Genomic DNA, 22,994 nt, shown 5'->3' on the forward strand with positions numbered 1-22,994 from the left:
TAACAAAGATTCTCTCTTACCAAAAATGTGTACTATTTAAAGAAAGCATGACTTCTGAAAATGTTGCCTTATTTAAAGTTATCTGATTAAAAAGATCAGTTTTCAAAGAAGTGTATCTGTTGTATCAGAGTGCACAATAGAGACCTTGTGTTGTGCCCTATATGAGAAGACTCACTTCTCAAACAGAGGAGACACATCCTCTCTGTAACATGATGGAGCAAAGTGGTGCTTTTATTAAAATTATAGCCTCAAAATTTTCTGTAGTCTTACTGCAGCTGGAATGAACATGGTCCAAGGGTTAGGGAAAGGCAGGGAAACTGCAGTATCTTGGATATCAGAAAAACAATAGAATTAGGTTTGCATGAAATAAAAATGTTAAATTAAAATTTATTGTAAATAAAATTAAATTTAAATTAAAAAATGTTAAAATCAGATAAATCAGATAAAAATCTGATTTAGTCAATGCTAAATCATTCACTGCCTTCAAAAGAGGTCAAGAATTCATCCATCAGTGAAAGCAGAAAAATGAAGTTCTAGACAGTGATCTGAGTTTAAAATGTGGAAGCATGTTTTAATCACCCCTCCAGTACAATGGTAAAGAGCTCAGGGGTGATCAGCAGAGTGGAATCCAGTTGGAGGTCTGCAGTCACTGACATTCCCCAGGGATCAATACTGGCTCCATTCTTATCCAACTTGTTTCTCAGTGGCACAGGAGGCCCCTCAGCCAGTCTGACACTGATCTGGGGAGCGGCCGATCCCCTGAAGGTTCTGCTGCCCTTCAGTGGGGCCTTGGCAGGCTGGAGAATTGGGCAGAGAGCAGCACAACGGGGCACAACAGGGTCCTGCACCTGGGGAGGAACAACCCCACGTGTCAGCACAGACTGGAGACTGACCTACTGCAGAGCAGCTCTGCTGAGAAGGACCTGGGGCTCCTGGTGGGTGACAAGTTGTCCATGAGCCAGCAGTTCCTGTATGGCCAGGAGGGCCAAAGGTGTCCTGGGGAGCATTGGGAAGAGTGGCCAACAGGTTGAGGGAGGTGATTCAGCCCTGGTGAGGCCACCTCTGGAATTCTGTGTCCAGTTCTGGGCTCCTCAGCACAAGAAAGACAAGGAGCTACTGGAGAGGGTCCAACAGAGGCCACAAAGACAATGTGGGGTCTGGAGCATCTCTTATGAGATTGCAGGAGCTGGGCCTTTCGGTCTGGAGAAGAGAAAACTCAGAGGGGATCTCATTAATGCATTTAAACCTCTCAAAGGAGAGTGCCAAGAGGATGGTGCCAGACTCTTTTCAGTGGTGCCCAGCAATAGGATGATGAGCCATAAACTAAAACACAAGAAAATCCACCTCAACATTAGGAACAACTTCTTTCCACTGAAGGTGGCAGAGCACTGGAATGGGCTGCTCAGGAAGGTTGTGGTGTCTCCCTCTCTGGAGACATTCAAAACCCACCTAAATAAGTTCCTATATAACCTGATCTTGGTCACCTTGCCTTGGCAGGAGGGTTGGATTGGATGATCTCCAGAGGTCCCTTCCAACCCTAAGGATTCTGTGATCCCATAACTGCAGATTATCTTCAAATTTGCTGAAAAAACCCTCTATGACTACAAAACAAAATTTGTAGCAAGCAAACACATCAGTAATTTTATTTACTGTGTCTGAAGTGGAAGAAGAAAAAGGTGATCTTTGCTTCTTCTAGGATGAGAGATTGCTGCTATTAAGGTTGTTTTGGGCTTCTTGTCAAGCATGTTTTGTTTAAGTTTGGTAACTGTGCTCAATGGATTCCTTCCAGCAAAACAAAATTTAAAAGAGCAATTAAGTGCTCTTTTCTACAGTAGTATCTGAGAAATTTAGGAAGACATTCTCAGAAAATACTAATGCTAATCAAACAGTGAAAGATTAATCAAATGCAGGAAAGATTACCCTGGGGTTGACAGAAAAAAATCCAAGTAAGAAGTTTTTGCCCTAATGTAGAAATAAACAGAACAGTTACACGGCTTTGAGGGCAAGTACATGATGCTTTAGATTCATAGGAATTATCAGAAGGGTTCAAAACTCATGTAAAATAAATGTACTGCCATTTATTTCTATTCTGTTTAGAGAAACAGGACTTTGTATACATATTTAATAAGCAAAAGTATTCCATTAAAATACTCCTGACTAGCATTACAGATGTTTTCCTCCTCAATAAATAAAGCAAGCCAAATACTAGCAAACTCCATGGATGATAGGAGCAGAATACAAGTTATTTTTTTCACCTAAAAGATAATGGGTTTATTCAGAAAATCTACAGTAGTCTCACAACCATTAGACTTTTCCTTCCCTTTTTCCTAATGCTTCCCAGTCCAAGGTGATCTTAACTCTGGTAGGGCTTCCTAGACTGACAACTGCCAGGGTTGTCAGGGTTCCTGTCAGGTCTTGTCATGCTAAAATATGTGCTCTTAATGCTTCACTGCTCATTTTTCCTGGCTTCTCTAGCACACTTCAAGAGCATTCTCTCTCCCTCCACACCAGTGGCACCCTCTCTTCAGCTACTTCTGAAGATGTTTTTTAGCTGCAACTTTACTCTCTCAAGTTTGTCTCTTCTTTTTAATCTATTGCTCGTGAGCTGCCTTCTGCAATTCTGTCTTGAAATGCTGATTTGCCTCAGGCAATGGGTAGCTGGGGATTTGTTCAGTGCTACATCTGAATTTACATGTTAATATCCTTCATTTTTAGACAAGTTCTAAGTACAGAAATTTCTTATAGATTTTAATTCAAAATACAAACAAAGGAGTTCTCAGTTTGACCTGACTATAGATATACATTATCCAAAAATCATAGATTCCAAACTGATAGATTTTTATTTTATTTACATCAGATAATTATTATATTTTATTTTCTACAGAAAATGGTACTATTATATGTTTATAAAAATATTTACACAGAAAAATACTTTACCTGTCTGTTTGTGAAGCTGCCATCACTTACCACATGAAAAAATTAAAATGATCAGGAGTACATTTTGCTTTGATACACTGTTCTTCCTAGTCCTATCAGTTTATGTTTTGCTTGTATCAATATATACATCTGCTTGTAGCAATATATACATCTATATTATTACTTGTAGAAAAAGCTTTGATCAATGGATAGTCCAGTTGTGTTCACTGAGACTATTTACAAACACATGGGCATGACTGGAAACTCAGAGAGAGCGAACACAAATAGGAATCTATTAGTTTTGATGTTCATGAATTAAGTTTCAACAATGTCCTCTGTTAAGAGAAAATACGTTAAAAGATGCTAATTTTTTTTGCATTCATTGTTATTTAATATCAATAGTGTCTGCATGATGGTTTTTTTACCTCCCATTTAATGTAAGATTAAAATCTGGCAACATCCTACATTCCTTTCAAGCATTAATCATACTACAGAATACAGAAAGAGGTATAAGAACACTCAGTGGTCATGGCAAAAGCTGAGGGGTTTTGCTGCTGCACATGCTAACCTGCAGCCTTTTGTCCCCAGAGAAGGTATGGAATGCCACTAGGTCTGTAGAGCAAGCAGAGTAGCTGGATGCTAAAGGGATACATGTAAAATATTTAATATTGATATAAAATAAACAAGGCTGTCAGAAATCTTAGATTCATTGATTCATCTAACCATCTTTGCACTAATAAAACTCTGTTCTTACTTGGCAGTTTTCCCTCGCAATTTTTCAGCAATAAAGATAGGTTATTTTGTAAATAGCATATTCAGTTCGGGAGCTCCATTTCACTACAGACTATGAGAGACATCTGCATCCAAAGTATCAGGAGTATACAATGATCAGATCACAAATTTTTTTACACAGACTTTATTTTTGTTTTACTCTGTAAGTCTCAACAAATAGACAATTCAGTGTTGGTTTTGGTGAACTAAAATTATTTTAAAAATAACACACAAATGCTTAACCCTCATTAGCAAGAAATAGGGACAACTAAGAATGTATTTATATGAAACCTTGAAAACTTAATATTTCAGGATCCTCTGACAAAAAACTCACATTTCTTTTAAACTGAGAATATATCTACAGTTCAACATTCCAATGACAGTCCACATCTCTGAGACTGAAGGATAGCATTATTTATAAGCACATTGGACCAAATGTAAAAGAGAGAGAGAGAGAGAGAGAGAGAGAGAGAGAGAGAGAGAGAGAGAGAGAGAAAGTAAAAATAATTCGAGAGAAACTTGAGCATAAAAACATATAAAATATTCATAAAGCTTTTGGCTCAAGTTTTTCTTACATGTATGTGAGACTGTGAGACAACCTGGCTACTGTGCAGTATCAGTGACACTTTGGGGAACTACAAGACTCTCAACAGCTCCATAAACAAGTCCCTGAATGACAGGCAGCTGGCCGGGTACATTTCCCAGCCCCAAGCTCTCTGAGAATGCCGAGTGGGTCATTCCAGAGGCTGACACATCTTGAATCACCTGCCTTTAAGGTCACACTTTGCCCCATTCACCTGCTTAGTCTCATACTATCATGGCCCAAAACATCAGATAGGATTAGTAGCAGAAGAAATTAAGCGTTTTCAAGACTTGTGTATATGGGTTTCAGGTTAACAAAGACAAAACTTTATTCTAACCTGTATTTGACAACCAAATTGAATTTATGTTGATGCAGTAGCTCTTACCCACAGCCCTAGTTGCACTTTAAGAGATTGTGAAGTCAGGGTGCTGTTCTCAAACAGATTAAGCCTGTGTAAACTGGGGCTACTGTGTTCCCCTCCCTTGAGCTGACACTTTTGCAATGACCCAGATAAGGGAACTATTCTAACAAAAAAACAGACCTAGGAACACTGGCTAGTGCATCCAAATATATAATTTGTGATAACATAGAAAAACATTACTTTGTAATGTTCTTTATCTCATTTTTATCATGATGAAAAAAAGATTAATAAATGTAACAAAAATAATTAAGGGAAGTGTTAAATGGAAAAACTAATTTAAAAATAGTAATAACAGGCAACAAGCACTGATCAATTACATTAGCACATGGTTCAAATAAAATTATGTATGTCCTGACTGTATAATGATTTCTCTTCTTCCTAAGTTAAGCTGACAGCATTCTGGAGAGTTTGAAGTAGTACAGATGCTAACTGTGTCTGGCACAGTGATTCTTTTTTTGACTTCAATGTTTTCAACACCTAATATTTTTTGTGAGTCGCTGTACATCTTAACATCAGCTTATATTAAGAAAATGCTCTAAAGATGCTGTGAATAATCACTAAATAAAACTATCTTCTACTGGATGTTTTAATGATATTAGTGAAAAATTTCAAAATTTTATTCTTTAACATTGTTCTGTGTTTTATTCTTTAACACTGTATGACACATGCAGATTAGCTAACCACAGCCCTCATGGCCCACAGGCTACTTTTCTGCAACCACTGTTTTAGCATAGATAAGACCTCCCTGTAAAATATCTGTGTATTACATTATTGTTACAGGCAGAACCAATTTTAACAGAAAACTCCTACCATAGGCCATATGCCCTGACATTTTCATTGCCAAGGGTCATTTCTTCGATCTGTATCTTTCCTGAGACTCAGAAATTGCTTACATGAGGAGAAACTGTATCAGAAAAGTATTGTCACTCAGTAGTCCTTCAACAAAATTAAGAAGTATCATTAAGGGAAAAGGCCCATCAGCCATGAGCTAACAGTCCAGCTGGCCTTCTTCCTTTTCACAGCACTTTCCCTTAATTCATGCTCACTCTTGATTTTCTGAATTACTGAAGTTCTTACCAAAATTCTCCTTTAAACTACTTGGTATGTAATTTTTTAAATGCATAATCAGAATATGTGGGATACTTCGTTAGTATAATTGAAAACACAGAGAGGTAACAATTTCACCTATATCATTAAAACATCTGAATGAAATGCAGATCTCACACTGCTTCTGTTTAGCATTTATTAAAAATTCCTGAGTCTCTTGCATTTATTTGGAGACAGGAAATGGAGTCAGATGAAAAGCCTGAATGTACCCAAAACAGTGTGAAAATTGTTATAAACATAACTGCCTCAGTTCTTTGTGTCCAGTCAATAACCCTATAAACAATCCAGATGATACAACCTGAGCTTTGCCAGTGTACGCTTCTTCCATGTGTTCAGTTTTACAAAGGCAATCCCATTTACCATCTTGCTAATGCCAAAAAGGCAGTCACATTCCTTCATTCCTTTAACATAAACTCTTGCTGTTTTGTGACACCTCTAAATGCCCACCTGACCTCTCCCAGAGCAGACTCAGCTTGACCAAGGCAGGCAAAAAGCAAATACAGTCCATGTATATTAGAGAAAAAACCCAGTACAGTAGCATTTCATGTTCTTGCTGGTTTTCTTGCTTATACTAGATGAGCCAGAAGTGCAGTGCCTGTTTTTGATAAAGGGCATTAGACACCAGTTGTGTTTGTGCTTTGGTCAAAAGTTACCAGATTTTAGAACTACACTATAAATACAGTTAGTAAATTGTGCCAATAAAGAATATTTAGAATGAAAGCCTCCATTTAGTTTGCAAAGAAGAGGGGATGGATGATGGACCCACATAATACCATATATTACATAAAAATTCTAAACCTTGCAGTACCAATCAGTATTGATTAATTTGATCTTTATTAAATATTTACTGGTTTTCTGCAAGTGAAGTATTTATCGTTTTCTTCCCTAACAAGAAACCACACCAAAACATAATCTCAGAGCTCTCCTACACCAAATAAAAAATAGTGGAACAACAGATTCCTGTGTCTGATACTCTTTGGAAAGTGACATTACACTAACACTCCATTACTAGGACACTATGAACTCAAATTTATTTTGAGATACAAGGTAATATTTGCTTTGGCAACAGTGAAGTGTTAATGTGATTCAGCTATACTGGAGAATCATATCCTGAAACAATCTTGACTGTTGCTTAAGGAGTCATGAGATGATCTATGGCCTCAGAAGTGACTGTACTAGAGCAAAGTTTGCCATTGTATCAAGAAGACTGGAGAAAAATTCGTTCAACAGCTCCATGTGGCTTTTAGTGACTTCCCACAAGCTCTGTGCAGGGATACGGAAGCCATGACTATGGTGGTTTTATATTTGTTGTTTTGTTTTTGTTTTTTTAAGCAAAAGCAGACAAAATGTGGACTATAAGGTTTCTTTAAGGAATTATGCTCCTTGAATTGTATACAAACAATTGCCTCCCATCATTTGCAGTTGCTCAATGTCTTTGTTCCGAATTGACTACTTTGTCATAGCATGTTAGCACTGACATTCAGGATTTATGTATTTCCAGTTGTTAACAAAAAAAAAAAAGTTTTGTCAATATTGTATTTCATTATGCGTTAGATACCTCTCTAGCTTTACAAGACACAGTTAAACTTTTCTCCAGTGGCTTTTATAGATTATCAACTTCTTCATTGGAGTAAATCTGAAGGAGAAAAGAAGCAACTAAAATCAAAGACTACAGCCTGCCAGACATCTGCAGACTGGGACTCCTCAGTGACTCAGGTCTTTGAATAACTGTCTTGGCAAGAATTACTACATCATTCCAATTTTTCTGCCTTTTTAATAGCTTCTTTACAGGAAATAAAAAAAAAAAAAAAACCCAACAAAAAAAACCTTGCCTCGGGGTTGTTGGTTCTATGAAGGAGGAAGGAATGAAAACAGCCAGTGAGACATCAGTTCCACTTCTGAATGCGCATGGTGAAGGCGTTTCTCTGCCATGGTTTTTTCCATTATTGTTTTTTTTTTCCTCATTAATAAGCCTGGGGCCATGTTCCGGTGTCTCTGGAGAAAATGTCCTCTTATATTCAGCCTTCGTTCCCCAAACTTTAATTTATAGTCTTGTGATCATGAATCTACAAGGCCAAGCGCGCAGGCAGCGCTGGGATACACTGTACACACGCGTGCAACTCTGACACCCGCGGTGGGAGCCGCGGGTACCGCGGGGGCTGAAAGCCCAGGGGGAACGGCAGCCACAGCTAACTCTGCGGGACGGGCGGCATCGGCGCCCCGGCGTCCTCTCCCCACGGCCGCCAGGTACAGGCGCCATGCGGGCCCCGCCGCTACCATGGCCGCCCCCGCCCCGTCCCTCGGCCTCCCGCCGCCGCGAGGCCGCCCGGGGCAACCGCCGAGGCGCCGTCCTGCCACAGGTGCGGCCCGCGGGGACTACGCGCCCCAGTGTGCTCCGCGCCCGGCGCCCCGCGGCGTCCCGCGTGGGGGAAGCCGCACGGCGCGCTGGGTAACGTAGTCGGAACTGGGAGGCGTAGTTGGGGAGCGGCAGGGAAAAGAGCGGCCGGGAGCGGCGGTGCCCGCTCTGGTTTTCCACGCGAACGAGCGGCTAGCTCCGGCTGAGGGCAGGGGTCGGGCTGGCGGGGACTGGCGGGGCAGGTCAGGCCGATAGGCGGTGGCACCTGGACGCGAGCGCGGCGGCACCGCCCGCCCGCCCGGCGGGGAGGGGAAGGAGGAGGCGGAGGCGGGGGGAGCGGAGCGGCTGCCGCGCGCTGCCGCATGTGCCTGGAGCGGCGCCGGAGCGGGCAGCGCGAGCCATGGCGGAGCACGGCGGCCCTGGCATCCCCAACGGCGAGTGCGCCGCCCGCCGCCCCGGCAACAGAGTCACCGTCGTGCTGGGCGCCCAGTGGGGCGACGAGGGTAAGGGCAAGGTGGTGGATCTGCTGGCGCAGGACGCCGACATCGTCTGCAGGTGCCAGGTGAGGAGGAGGAGGGAGGCGGCTGGGGCGCGGGGGAGGCCGCGAGTGTCACCTTGAGGCCGCCGGCCCCGCCGGGCGCTTCTAACGGCCCCGGTTCTACCGAGCGTCCGGGGAGGCGCAGGGCCGGGGGCGGCGGGGCAGCGGAGCCTCCTCCGGTGAGAGCCCCGTGCCGGGCTCCGCAGCTCTGCCGCGCCTCCTTTGTCCCGGCGCCGGGAGCAGGGGAGGAAGAGGAAGGCGCCCTCCTCGCCGCCCAGAGCTGGCTCCCGGCAGGAGGAATGCGCCTGGGGTCGCGTCCTCCCTCCCCCTCCGGCCTCCCACTCTTTGTGTCCGGGGGGCGCCGGGAAGGGGCCGCGCTCGGCGGATGCCGCGGTGCCGGGATCCCGCCCGGCGGTGGCGGCTGGAGCCTCGCCGGGCCGCAGCGGCGGGAGCGGCGCAAAACCGACCGCGAGTTGTAGGATGCACGTGGGGGATTCGTGTAGTCCGCCACAACTCGGTCGTCTTCAGCTAAAACTAGCTGGTAAATGATTCGCCTGCCTTTGCTCCAAGATCGTTGTTGTGTCAATAGGATCCCATATTTACCTGTTTAAATACTTGTATTACTTATATATTTTTTTCCTCTCTACGGAAGCCTTATTCCAGCCAAAAAGCAAAAAAAAAAAACAACCAAAAAACCAAAAAACAACAACAAAAAAAAACCACCCCACAAAACAACAGTCTAGCCTGCAAGCAAAATACTCTTAATGGCTGCGTTAAAACAACAACACCACAGATCTGAGATGCTTTTCTTAGTATCTCTAGTATAGTAATTCTCTGGAGCACAGCACAGAGAGCTGAAGCTACGCACGGTTTTCTTCTTAAAGTTGAGACATATAGCAGCATAAAATGCCTGTAGTATGTGCAGGTTTCATGTAAGTGTTGTTATCTGTGCGCTTTTCTTGAATGCGCAAATTAAATTTGCTCTTAAATAAACATATTTTGAAAGTGCGTATCATTCCCCAAATAGTGCAAATACTCAACGGTTGTTATCCAGTGAGAACTGCACATAAACTGGTGTTTGCAAAAACAAGTCAGTTGGAAAGCTGACAACTCAATACCTTGAACTTCAGAGAATTAATTTTTGAGGTAAACAAATATATTCTTAAATAGCTATTTTTCAGAAATGAATTATTTTTTCCACTTCTCTGTTTTTGGTTTGGTTTTTTCTTTTTTTTTTTAATAATATTCGATATGCTGCTGTGGTATGACTGCCTGGCTTTGTGGGTCATAGAACAGAGTGACTCAGTTCGTCTTTTATGACTTTGTTCTTGAAACTTGAAGGGCACCTAGATTAATGTGTATATTTAATACTAAGTTTTGGAGGAGAAAGAGAGGCAAACAGTGAACTTATGTGTTCACATGTTTTAATGTGCTTGTTACTTGTTTAGAACAGCTGGGTAAAAGATGAAGAAAAGGGAAAAGTTCTGATGTTATCTCAAGCTAGAATTTCATGGCTGTATCCCAAGCCATGAACTTCTGCCATTTTTAACAGCTTGTTGCTCCTGATGAAGGAAGTTTTTCTTCCTCCTTTCTTCCCTTCCTGTAAATGACTGGCCCGAGTCTCCACCCCATGCACTAGCTCTAGCAACTGAACACTTCTGTAAGTTGATTTAACTCATCAGAGTGGCAGGAAGCTATTACTTGTTGGATTTACCTTCTGCTGTTCTAGTAACTAAAACTGGATTTTATTGGTTCAAAGGACCTTGGTGAGAAGAGAGGTCCAGAACAGGGGAAGCACAAAGAATGATTTCTCAGAATGAGAGGAGAAAATAGGAATGTTCTCCTTCAGTGGCACTGATAAAATAATTTATTATTATTGAATATTCTTGCTATGTGTACAAGCATATTTATAAACTTTTTGTTAGTGCTGGTAAATCAGTGTGACCCTTGTGCTTTTTGTAGTGGTACAAGTCTAGAAAGAAAGAAAGTCACACACTTGATCTGGTGCTTGCTAATATCAGCTTTCTGTAATTGGAGCTTCTGATTCTTATTTCACTGTTATGCTCTTACTTATTCCAGGATGCTTCTTTCTGTTCGTCATGCCACAGAGTGGCTAGAATGCCAGCATATGACGTCAAATATTTCCAGAGTGCTCTTGTGGAAAATTTATTAGTACAAATGTTGGAGGCCTAGGAAAGTTGATGTAGCAGGTCTGAGATGTTTTGGAAGTTCGTGTTGTACTTGCAGTGAAACTTTCTAGGGTTCTTCTCGCTGTACTTTTTTCTGGGCAGATGCAGAGCATGAAAACAGTCCCATCCCAGACGCAAGACATGACTTATCACTTAGTGTTACAATGCCTGTAGAGGCATTGTGAGAAGTTGTACTCTGAAATCTGTGGCCATGCCTTTTTGTCTCCTAAGTAGTATGCGTGCAGATGACTCCAATTTGATCAACTAACTGTAGCATTTGGAACCAGGTGCTTACTCGGGTGCAGTTAGCTGAATGAAAGTGTCAGGAAATAAGTTATGACTCTACTTATAAATAGCACCCTCTAGAGTATTTTATCTTTGGTTTAGAGGTCATGAAAAGTGGTCTTGTGCTCAAAGGAAGAGAATGGTATTTTCTTTTCAGAAGACAGCTTCAGAATGTAACAGAATTTAATTTATCATGGTTTCAAAAGCAACGGTTACAAGAAGCTAAGCTAAAATTAAAATATGTCCATGGGCTGCATGTATGTAGTTGAAACCGCACTAGCAACTATGATAGTTTTGTGAAGATACTGCATAGGGTTCAGATGCAATTAATACAAACCTATCTATATGGCAGGTAAAGTATGTAGTTGTTCTTCCACTGTAAAATCGGAATTGTTCTTGATTTACCTCTTGGGCGTTTCTGGTAAAATGATACTATTGATAAAACGAATACATTGGTGAGACTTTGCACTTAAACCTGTATCTTGTCTTCAGTGTGGTAAAGAACAAAGTCTGTCTGCATGCTATCACATAAATCATAGTTCAGACAGTAAAATAAAGCAAGAATTGGTTTGAGATTCAGGAATAATTGCTAGAAGATCTTTGATTTTGTATGATTTGATTGATACCATTTTCTCTTAGTAAGCAGTTAGCCTTGATGCCAACAAACCTGGCAATTTTTAACGTTACATTGTGTTTTGTAAATTCCACAGAAAACGGAAAGTTAAAGGACAAGGCTTCTTGTTCTGGTTAAGGGCTTCCTACCATTACAGAGTGCAGCCAAGTTAGGGAATGAATTACCAGTTTCATTCGTTAGTGGGAGTGATGGAAATGGGAAATTAATGCAAGCATGTTATTTTAGATAATTTTTTTTCAAAACAAATGCAGTACTAAAAGATGCTGTGTATCTCCTATATTAACAGCACCCCTCCACCCAATCTACCAGTGTTTACCATGCAGCAAAAAATGTAATATCTGCACTGATTCTGTTCTCTTTCACTCATTTCATCTGCAAGTTTTGGTCACTTCCTTTTCTTACTATTGGAGGTAGTTGATTTAGTCAGAGAATGTAATTCACAGAAGTGAGTAAGATTTCTAAGCTTTCACTTCATTTTTTTATGACATATTCCCCATGCTAAAGAATCCCATTTTGCTGCTTCTTTAGTTCTGTCTTACACATTGTTGCTACTCCGAAGCAGAATTGCAGCTCTTCTCATCTGGTTTCAGTGTGATCTTCCTGCTGTGAAATTCTACTCCTGAACTGCTAATGCATATGAATTGCAATGTTTGAATTTTCATAGTCCCTTTTCCTCTTCTGCCCAACAGCAGTGTGTACAGCAATGCCACTGCTAATCACTTGATAATGTGACAACTGTAATGCAACATCTAGAGAAGTTTTCAGTGTGCAGATCCTTGGGTTAAGCAGTCATCATCATCAGTCAGCTGATAACGGATTGATAACGTTACCTTCAATCAGCTGCTGACTGAAGTCCTCACACCGATGCTGCCTGATACCTTCACTAGTCTTTATGGCTACTTTTTTTGTTTTTAAATGGGAATTAAAAAAAATCTTCCGTTTGCCATGCCCACCGTTTTTTCTGAATATTCTCATTTGAAAAATATTTAAGTCTAGAGCCTATGCAAGCTATGCAGAATTAGGAATACCAGAATTAATAGCAATAGCTGTTAGTTATAAGGTATTTTTTAGCTGTGTGGGCATTCAGTAAGTGATGCCTAACTAGGGATTTTTTTAAGTGCTGAGTGCACTGCTGGAAGTTGTGGTGCTTGGCAGCGTGCCAGTGGTGTGCTCTGGTGTGAGGAGAGTCACTAAAGTGACATCTTTGGCCTACCCTATCAGTGAGCCCTGTGCTTACAGATCTACTTTAAAGCATCATGGCCAGGTTATTTCTTATTACTGTAAACAATCACACAATGTCTATGTTATTTTAAACAGAAGAACAATTTTAATGTGATTTTCCAGCTCATAAAGTTTGCACTATTAACAAAGAAGGCCTTAAAAGCACTGAAGAGCAAATTATATCTTGATCTACTGATTTCTTAATGCTCTTTCCATCTTACTGTTGCCTGCTACTACAGAAGCTTAATGTATATGTTTGTTGACTGAGATGCAATACTCTGTAGCAGCTCATAAGGATTTCAAATACATTTTTAAAATTTCTACTACTTCATGCATTTGGTGTGTGTTTTCTGTAAGTGTTCCCAAAGTCACTTATTGTTTTTCATGTACTTTCTTGAATATTGTCACTACAGCAGACATTGGTGGGGTTTTGTGCATTGAAGCAATGCAGTGCTGGACATATCTGTGCCTTGAATGTTTTTCTTGCTCCTTATCTGCCTGCCTCACTTGATCTTTTTTATTTCTTAGGGACAGGTTGGTCTTTATTCTGGACTTCAGTTATGACTCCTGTTTCCTAACTAGCATATATAGGCATTGAAGCAGAATAAAGTTTTGCAGGTCAGGTAAAACAAAGTCAGAACCATCTCTAAAGAGTCTTTCTGAGTAACTCCTTTCTGTAGTAGTCCTCAGAGCTAATTCTGTCAGTATAGAGAAATGTATGGAGTTTCTTAAGATTAGTAGACTTCAGTAAATTTGGTGTTTTATTTGTTAGGAGAAAACGGGTGAATGTGTAAAACACAGTGTTCTTATTTTGTTACATTCTGCCTCAAACCACATTCTTGATGCAACAGTACTCGCACTACACACTCAGAAGTTTCTGAAGTCTAGCCAAAGTTTAAGAAACCTTTATAAAGTATGTAACATGATGGCTTCTTGAACTAGGTTTCGATCTTGCAAACATGAATGGATTTGTAAATGAAGAAAATGCTAACTGCTGGCTGCTGTTTATACTAAAATTCAGTGGTAGGTTATACACTAGAGTTTGTTAACTCTTTATTCAGTGGGGATAGAAAGGGGAGAAAAAGAGAAATTAATCACAATATATGTCAGAGTATGAGAAAATGAATTGATATCAAAACCTAGTGGGTTTTTTATTGTTTATACATTTTTAGAGGGAGATGGTTTGCAGTCTTAGGTTTAAAATACATTTTTGACAATATGTCATGAAATGAGGAGTGAATAGCATAGTAATTGCAGAGCTGTTCCTACTTGAGACACATCATGGGGTTCAGATATGTTGCCTCATTAGACCGATTAAATTTTTAAAGGTGTGCTCAGCATTTCCAGAACCTGATTTTGGCAAAGAAGCAGCCTCTCATATGTTTCTTGTGAGTAATGGTAGTATCCAGCTTTCTTGGTGTATTTTTGACTTTTCATCTAAGAGTTAAATGAAAATGTTTACAACCATATGATGCCAAAGCAACATTGACTTGCTTCTTGCCCAACTTGGCAGTCACTTGGATAGCTAGCTCAGAAACAACAGTGGTTGCCCTGAGCTAAAAATGAATGCTGGAATGTGGTAGCAATAAAAGTAAACTGTAGAAAAAATTATGCACACACACATCTGATGGAGAGAGTTGAAAGGAGTGTATGGCTTCTTCCTTCAAATTGCATGAGATAACATCTCTTTAAAGTAGACAACTAATTTTTATTCTAGAGGAAATAACTTGAAAGACTTCTTTGCTCTTCCCTGAGGCATCGTATCTTTTAGATAGACAACTTGGCATGATCATGTCATAAGAAAAGGCAGTGATTGTCATCATAGACTTTTTGGGTAGATGTTTCTCTTAAATGCACATGTCAGTATTGCAAAGCTGCTCTGGTATTTAGTACCAGTTTAGAGAGTCATTTCATGATATGCTGTTAATTGCAATTTCAATCTACTTTCCTCAAATCTTTTTTTCCTTAAGCACCTCAACTGCTAAGTAAATTTGTAGTAATGCAGACCAGTCTTAACAGCTATGGTAGGACTGCTGTAGGCAAGGGGGTTTGAACTGTCTTGATGTGTTCAGAAGGGATTTAACTGTTCTGGTGTTTATGCTAACGTCTAGTCTGCTCTTGACTAACAAAGATGTGCTCTGGAAATAAAATACCTATTTTCTACATAAGTAAATCTTAAATGAAAAAAGATGTGCTGTTTTTCCTCTGTCTTAATTATACATGCACTATGTTTGTGTTCCTGCAGTGATTTATTACTGGCATCTTCTCTTTACATATGTGCACATGTAATATTTGGGTGACACACATGGCATACCTTTGTCCTCTACACAAAGGTTTTCCAGAACAAGGAATGTTTTGCTGGGGTTTTTTCCCCTTATAATGAGGAGTCATTTTTTGCTTTTAGTTTAGGAACAAGAATTCTGCTTTCCTTTTTGATTTTGCTGAATATCTAAGTCGGTCCGTTCACATTTCCTATTAGATTGTTGGCACTTCTTTTGCCAAAAGAAAAAAAAAAAAAAAAAAAAAGGGAAGACCTCTAAGTTTTAAGCTAGAATGAATTTAAAAGTGAAAGGGACTGTCTTTCAGTTGAATGATGGATATACTAAGTATGTATATTTTTCCTGAAAGAGTCCTGTGTGCCAGGAAGGTGAAGAACTGCAAATTCTTACCACTTAAACTGGCAAGATAAAAGCTAATTGGTGATGTCCTTTGCATGCATTTCTGGCAAACCAGTGAGATTGGCTGCAAACCAAGGAGCAAGGAACTTCTCTGATCAAGCTCACCAGGGGAAAAGTGCTCTGGTTCAAGATGTCTCTGTAAGCATTGTAGTAGGGCTTTGTATAATTTTTAGTCTTTTTAGGGAAGTGAGGTTCCATGTTTCCTGGGTTGTTGGCTTCACTCAGTTTCACATAAGCTTCTAAGTTAACAGGCATTCCACATAAAATATATCAGAGCTTGTAACATCCAGTTCCATAAGCTGAATTTTGGTAATGGCTGGTTACACACTGTAAATTTGAAGTCTTAGCTGATAAACTTCCTTGTGCTATTTTAATTCAGTAAGAAAATAATATTTTGGTTTAAAATGGCATCTCTCTTTAATCCTGGGAGTTGAGGTCATGTTGCAAAAATGTTGATTAACTAGTCATCAGTTAACTTTCTGAAGACTAGCATATGTCATTACTGTTCTGTCAAATTAAATTTATTAAATTATCAGTAGAAAGGCTGTCTCTTATTTGTTCAGTGAATCAGCTTCATATATGAATGTTCCTTAGGGGCTTTTCACTAGTACAGCAATACAATTCTGGAAGAAAAATTGCTGTTAAATATTATTATCAATGCTTCTTATCCATGCTGTATATGTGATTAGAAAGCTGTTGTGCATGGACAGTATGTAGCAATCCAAAGAGCTTTGGGAAGCTTCAAAGTGAAAAGGCTTATCCTTAAAGTTGCTCATACATCCTTATGAGTTTACCAGTGTGGGTCCAAAGTATGACTCCGTAATAGTTACACTTCTAAAATGTTTTTCAGTCTTCAGAGCTATAAGGAGAAAAATTGTGAAATTGCAGTCAGGTGCTTGATTAATATTTTTACTAGTTCTGTTCCGTTCTTTACCCAAAATGTTGGCAGTTACGGTATTTAAAAGCTATAGAAAGCAAAAGAAAGTAATTAATTTTGCATAGCCAGGGGAAGTGCTGAACTTATAAACCTTAAAATTACCATAGATGTCCTATTAGAAATACTGTTCAATCAGTATGTTTAAAGTGTGTCCTCTTTGATACTATTAATGAGAATCGAGTGGTTTTTCCAGTGATGCTGTCTGGACAAGGGCACAGCATTGTGTAACTTTTGTGTTTGTGTCAGGCGTTTGTGCCAAGTGTTGCTTTCCGGTGCTTTGATTGTGGCTTTTGGCTAGCAGAAGTCACTAGTTTGATTTATTGATGTTTCAAGCTTGTTTCTGGTAAAATGTCAGCTAGCACATAATGACTTTTTCCCCTTTCAAATTAGTATTTTGAGGTGCTCAACACTCTTGTACAAAGGGTGTTTTCAAAGAATATTTATCAAACAGTTCCCAGATGAGCATTGCTTGCAGCTGCCTTTGCTATCTTATGACCCCTCTGTGTGCATGTCACTGATTCTGTTCATGTTTGCCAGGATAGGTATGTTTTAGAATGGTATCTTGTTTTGTGTGTACTACTGACCAACCTATCTGAATTGAATATGCAGATTCTTGGGTGTGGTTCTTACACTGAGAAGGATTTTTGGTCTACTTAATCTTTAACAAGCTGAAGGGAAAATAAACTTAGTGTTTTTGTTTACTTTAAGAAAATATCTCTGAGCAGCCTACTAGTGTAAAATATTTCAAAAATAAGAGTTTTGTAGGGAATGTTTTATGGAATTATGCTTATATAAAGCAGGTAGGTATGAGGTTTTGTTACAAGGATTACTGTCAATCTTAACAGTAGTAGTGTGATAATTTGTGTATTAGTGGGCACATTTCTGTCTCCTGTAAATTTAACTCTTACACACATTGAATAACTTGGATATTTAAAGATTACTAACTAGTGGTCAGGGATTGTATGCTTTTTCAAGGAAGTGATTTAAGCATACTGCACTAGTAAAACTGGAATAATGCCTTTTAAGAGCTTATATGTTCAGTATCCTACACAGGTTTTGTTTAAATATTACAGATTAAGTAGTGATCATGCACCTGATCTTACTTTCCCTATTCCACTTGAAATACTTTAAGATATTACTGTAATTTAATAGTATCAAGATTATGCAAGGAGAAAAAAAGCTACTATATCTTAATATTATTTTAAATTGTTCATCCGTCATTACAAACAAAGTCCTTAGACTAAATCCTTATACTGAAATCACAGAATTGTGGAATAGTTTGAGTTGGAAGATACTTTGAATATTGTTGGGTTCCACTCCCCTTCTGTTATGAGTGGGAACACCTTTCCCTATACTGAGTTGCTTAGAGCTCCATCTAGGCTGGCTTTAGGCACTTTAAAGGAGATATGGGGCATCTACCACGTCTCACCACCCCTACAGTAAAGAATTTCTTCCTAATATCTAATCTCAACCTACTCTCAGTTTAAAGCCATTCCCCCTTGTCTTGTCACTACATGCTCTTGTAAAAAGCCCCTTTCCAGGTCTCTTGTAGGTCCTTGGGTACTGGAAGGCTGCAGTAAGGTTGCACCAGAGCCTTCTCCAGGTTGAACAATTCCAACTCTCTCAACCTGTTTTTGCAGAAGAGGTGCTCCAGCCCTCCTCATCTTCATGGCTCTTCTCTGGGCTTGCTTCAGCAGCTCATGTCGTATTGGGACACGCAGCAAAGGTTCATGCTTGTTACTCATGATGATTTTCCTGCTGTGTCTCTCAATGAGTGGAAGGAAATGTTTTCATTCCAATCCAACTGGCACCCTTTTGAGCTGGATTTTGCATTGTAATTTCATAAAGCTGCGGGCTGCTGAAAGCACTGATGTTTTGGTTGCTGAAAATTGTTTGGGAGTGGAGAGAGAACTGTTCCAAGCACTGTATTGAAAGATACAAGGAGAAAAAATAATGGAAGGAAGGAAGACAAACCAAATTCTTTTAACTTATTTTAGTGCTAAGAAGGTTGCTGACTTCTGAAAATCCAATTTTAGAAACCCTGAAGTATGCTCAGACTGCAATGCTAATGTCCTGATAGAGATGAGCAAATAAATAGTGCTGTATTTAAGTGAAGTATGCTTGGGACTTCAGGTGTAGTCCTGAGTTAGCCCTTTGGCAGGAGCATGGTATTGCTGGTTGTTGCTGATTCTTCCTGCTCTTTGTTTTGGGTTGCTGTTTTGTTGCCTGAGAATTTTAGAATTGGTTTTGTGTTCTATTTTTTGTTATATTCCTATATACTATTTTTTCTGTGATGAAAAAGGCTTCCTCTGCTGCTGTTCTGCAGAATGGGAAGAAAGCATTGCAGTGAAGTTCTTTGTTCAGAGTGCTGCTGGGGTCTTACACCTCTTATATATAAGAAGTCATCTTTCAGCTCCATCAGTCCTTTTCTGCAGTTGGTCTGTTTGTAGCTGAATCCAGAGTTGTCTTGCCCTCAGGTTATCTTGGCCATGGCACTCTTGTTGGCTCAGCTAAAGGAAATCTTGTGCAGGGAGAAAGGCGAAGGAAGCCACTGCTACATGTGTGTAGTGTATTCCAGACTGAGCAAGAGCATCCTTTGGTCTTTCTGCACATTTGTCCACTGCCTGTGTTGGCACACAGGTATTTATTTTCACATATGTGGGAGAGAAGTCCTGCTTTTGGGTACTTAGAAGATTACTGAGATGTGGTAAACTGATTTTTTATTTAGTTAGCTAGGGAGTATTGCCAGCCTCAATTACTATATTTTGACTGCAAAGACTTGTATATCTTAATTTCCCTCTGGCAAAAGCTTTATGTAAGGTATTGAATATCATTTGAGCATGAACTTTAACTAATAGTGAAAACAGCTTCCACAGTTCGTTCTCCATTAATAATGTTTAAACATGTGAATCAAAGGAGTGTTAGTTTGAATGACCTAGCTGGTCCCATTTGGTTTAGTTGGTTGAGGGAGGAGTGAGAAATCCAGATGGAAAGCACAGAAACCAGGAGTGACTTCATCAGTTTAAGGCTTAAATTATGCTCAGAGGCAATAGTTTCTTGCATTAACATCAATATCTGGAGAAGGGAAAGAACAACCCAAAACAAATTTAAACCCCATAACCTAAAAACAACCCTCCCCTTCGTCTCACCACCACTAGAACGCTGAGTTCAGATTTCTGTAATTAGAATTGTTTACCAAACCCATGTTGAGCAATGTCTGAGCACACAACATGTGTACACTTCACTGCAAGTTCACTGTAAAGCGTACAGTGTAAACCATTATTTTAAAATATTACAACTCATACTGTGTAACCACATGCTTGCATTTCTGCAATTAGGGTAGAGCTTACCTGTAAACCAGCAGAAGAATTTTGAAAATCAAATTAATGACATGCTGTTACTTTAATGCTCTCTTAAAATAAGGTTTGAAATTAAAAATACTTTTCACAATGACTCATTTTGACAGAATGACATCAAGAGCAGTGTGGGGACTGACTAAATATTCTACCAGACAGCTTCCATCAATAACACTTTCAGGATTGAATCTTTTCCTATTGTGGGCATCATAATAGTATAATCAATTTCTGAGATTCAAATTTGAGTCTAATCTTAAAATACTATTTTGGAAACATTGAGGTATTCATATGGCTTAAGATGGTGATTTGTCAGATGTTTTCTACTTTAGTATCTAGCCAAAATACCTTAAAGTAGAGCTGCTCACAGCAAACATTTAGAATAAATACCACTGCTTTGCTTCTAGGTGAAGCATGAGCTCTGTTGCATGAACCATCAAGGTTTAAAAGGTAAAATGCCATTTTTATTCTCTCAGCCATGGGGTATTTTTCAGTGAGCATGGAACCAACACCCTTGGCATCACTCAGCAGTGCAACGATGAAATCTTGACACCGCCTGAAGTCAGCAGTTACGTTCTTGTGACTACAGAGGCTGCATGGTGTACACCTTGTTCAAGCACATGTGACTGCTGAACTTTAAGTTGCCTGAATGTCTGAATGGCACTAGTAACTTGGCAGACCTTAGGGCACTAAGATTTTATTGTTGATCATGATCTAATTTCTAGAGTGGCCAGTTTTTCTTTCTTGTTTTTTTGACATTCATGACACAAGAGAACCTTTATATTTTTTTTAATTGTATAAATTGAGAAGCAAAACATGAAATTAATTTGTCTAGGTAGTAAAGAATTTCAAATAAATAGTCATTCACTAATGTTAATTATGAGTTAGTCCAGTTTGCTTATGCTGCCATCAGAGACTTTGGACTTGTCTTCCCATTTGTAAATTACTAATACCTCAGTACTTCAGTGCTGTACTTAGACCTATCTATTGAATTTTCATTTAAAGCACTTCAGTGCTCATGTTAAAGTCTAGGCTGATATTAGTGAATCTAATAGAAAGGAGTAATTTGAAGGAATCTGATGTGGAAGAAAGTAACTACCACTTTCACAGCTTTCTGCACATTACTGCTTTCATTACAAGTTCTTGACTATAAATGATACTCCAGTGCATAACTCTGCTTCTTTGCTAAGCAAGGTTTTGCTTAGCTTCTCAAACATTGAGTAGAAAACTAATGTCTTTTATTACAAAAAATACCTAGTGCATTTTATATAAGTATGTAGCTTAATAATTCTTTAAAATATTGTCTACTTTTGGAGTAACTTGCAGTAGCTCAGGAGTATCAGCATTACATTTAAAAAATAACTGTAAGTGATCTATCTACTAATGTATCTGGTTAATGTCCTTTTAAATCAAACACACAATTGTGGATTGGTAGACTGCTAAATAACCTTAAAGCTGTTGAGTAGAAAGAATGCAAACAGAAACAGGAATTTTATTCCTGAGCATTTATTACTTTCTTAAACCAGTGAATTTGAAAAGCCTGCTTTATGTCTTCGTTCAATATCTTTCATTTGTTGTGAATTGAAAAATTATTATTGTCTGGTTGAGTCAGATCACTTTGAGTAAAATCTGCATCGAAAAATCTTTACAGCTACTTCAAGGTAGTGTTCACTGCACGGAAAAATTCTGCAGTATGTTATTAAAAATTGTAAACTTTTATTAAACTCAGGCATTTCCTTTGTTGGGTGAAGGTTTGTAAGTTTTCTCTCTTTTCAGAGAGGGTGAAGTGGTTGCATGTCCTCAAATAAACAATGCTGAAATTACAAAATTTTCATGGCTGACTTCAGTGAGATTAAACTTGTACCTGTGGCATGTGTGTCTGTGTACTGGCACAAATGTTTGATACCTATAATTACTCTTTGTTTGTATTGTCAGATACAGCTTTATGTATTGGATTCATGCTTTGTAAATGTTACAGAAGTAGTGAGTAGCTGTTGAGTACATTGCTTAGAAAAGTCCATCTGTGATACAATATTCTGAAATATTTCAGATTGATAATTCCATGGATTAATAATTCTTATAGTTTCTTTTCATATAACGTCTTCATTTTGTCTTTTGCGGAAAGGTGGCTCAGCTTAAAAGTGTTTCTTAAAGGTTTTCTTTCTGTGAAGCAGTTTGTTTAACTTCTGGTTTGAGGTGCCTGTGAAGGATGTTCCTGTGGTTATGACAAACAGAACCATTTTCTGTGTAACCTTGTCTTGCACAAATGACTGAGTCACAAGAGAGAATAAGCTTATTTTCAAAAGTACAGCAAACAAGAACTGGGGATATTTGGTAACTGTTTTGTAATCTTAGTTTCATAAGCTTTTCTTGACCATATTTAAGACGTGGTCACAAGCTGCTTTTAGTATTTTAGATGGATTTCAGAGTTAAATGAATCGCTTAATGCTGTCTTTGTTGTAATGAAAAGCACTAGAAATGTTTGAAGTGTTAGTTTGGTGTAAATGGTTTCTGGTAACGTATGAAAATGCAATTGTTTTAGTTACCTTTAGATTCACCCTTAAAAGCACGTTTAACTTAACATGTATTTGACATAAATGACTTATAATGTTACGTAACTTCTTTTATCAGGAAGGATGTATAGAATGAACTAGGTAGTTTTGCTGGTTACTATTTGTAGAAAAACACTCAAAATTCTGAACCCAAAATTTGTAACAACAAGCCTGCATGTTGCCAGACAATGACAGTTACCTATCCCAATAATTGTATGTTTTTATACTCCTAATTTAACTGTGAGTTTGCCTTTTTTTTTTTTTTTTTTTACTTCGCTAAGGTTGCAATTCCACTGCTAATACTTTACTTTCCATAACTGTAGCAGAAAACTAATGAAATTGATGATGGCTTTTAGAAATGTTTGATTGGTCTACAATATTTATATATGATAATTTTAGAAATATTTAAATCTCATTCCACAATTTTGTACCTTTGAGGAACCAAAACATTGT

The 22,994-nt window shown here is 39.0% G+C and overlaps 1 protein-coding gene across 1 annotated transcript in view; it reads left to right on the forward strand.

Moving 5' to 3' along the window:
• The first annotated feature begins 8,483 nt into the window (after positions 1-8,483).
• ADSS2 (adenylosuccinate synthase 2) overlaps positions 8,484-22,994 on the forward strand; it is a 36,780-nt gene continuing 22,269 nt past the window's right edge. The window contains exon 1 of the mRNA XM_021550399.4: positions 8,484-8,716. Within this exon, the coding sequence (XP_021406074.1) occupies positions 8,555-8,716 (162 nt within the window). The 5' untranslated portion in view covers positions 8,484-8,554. The remainder of the gene's footprint in view (positions 8,717-22,994) is intronic.

Source organism: Lonchura striata, chromosome 3 (genome assembly GCF_050655825.1).
Source record: "Lonchura striata isolate lonStrDom1 chromosome 3, ASM5065582v1, whole genome shotgun sequence".
NCBI classification, from domain to species: domain Eukaryota; kingdom Metazoa; phylum Chordata; class Aves; order Passeriformes; family Estrildidae; genus Lonchura; species Lonchura striata.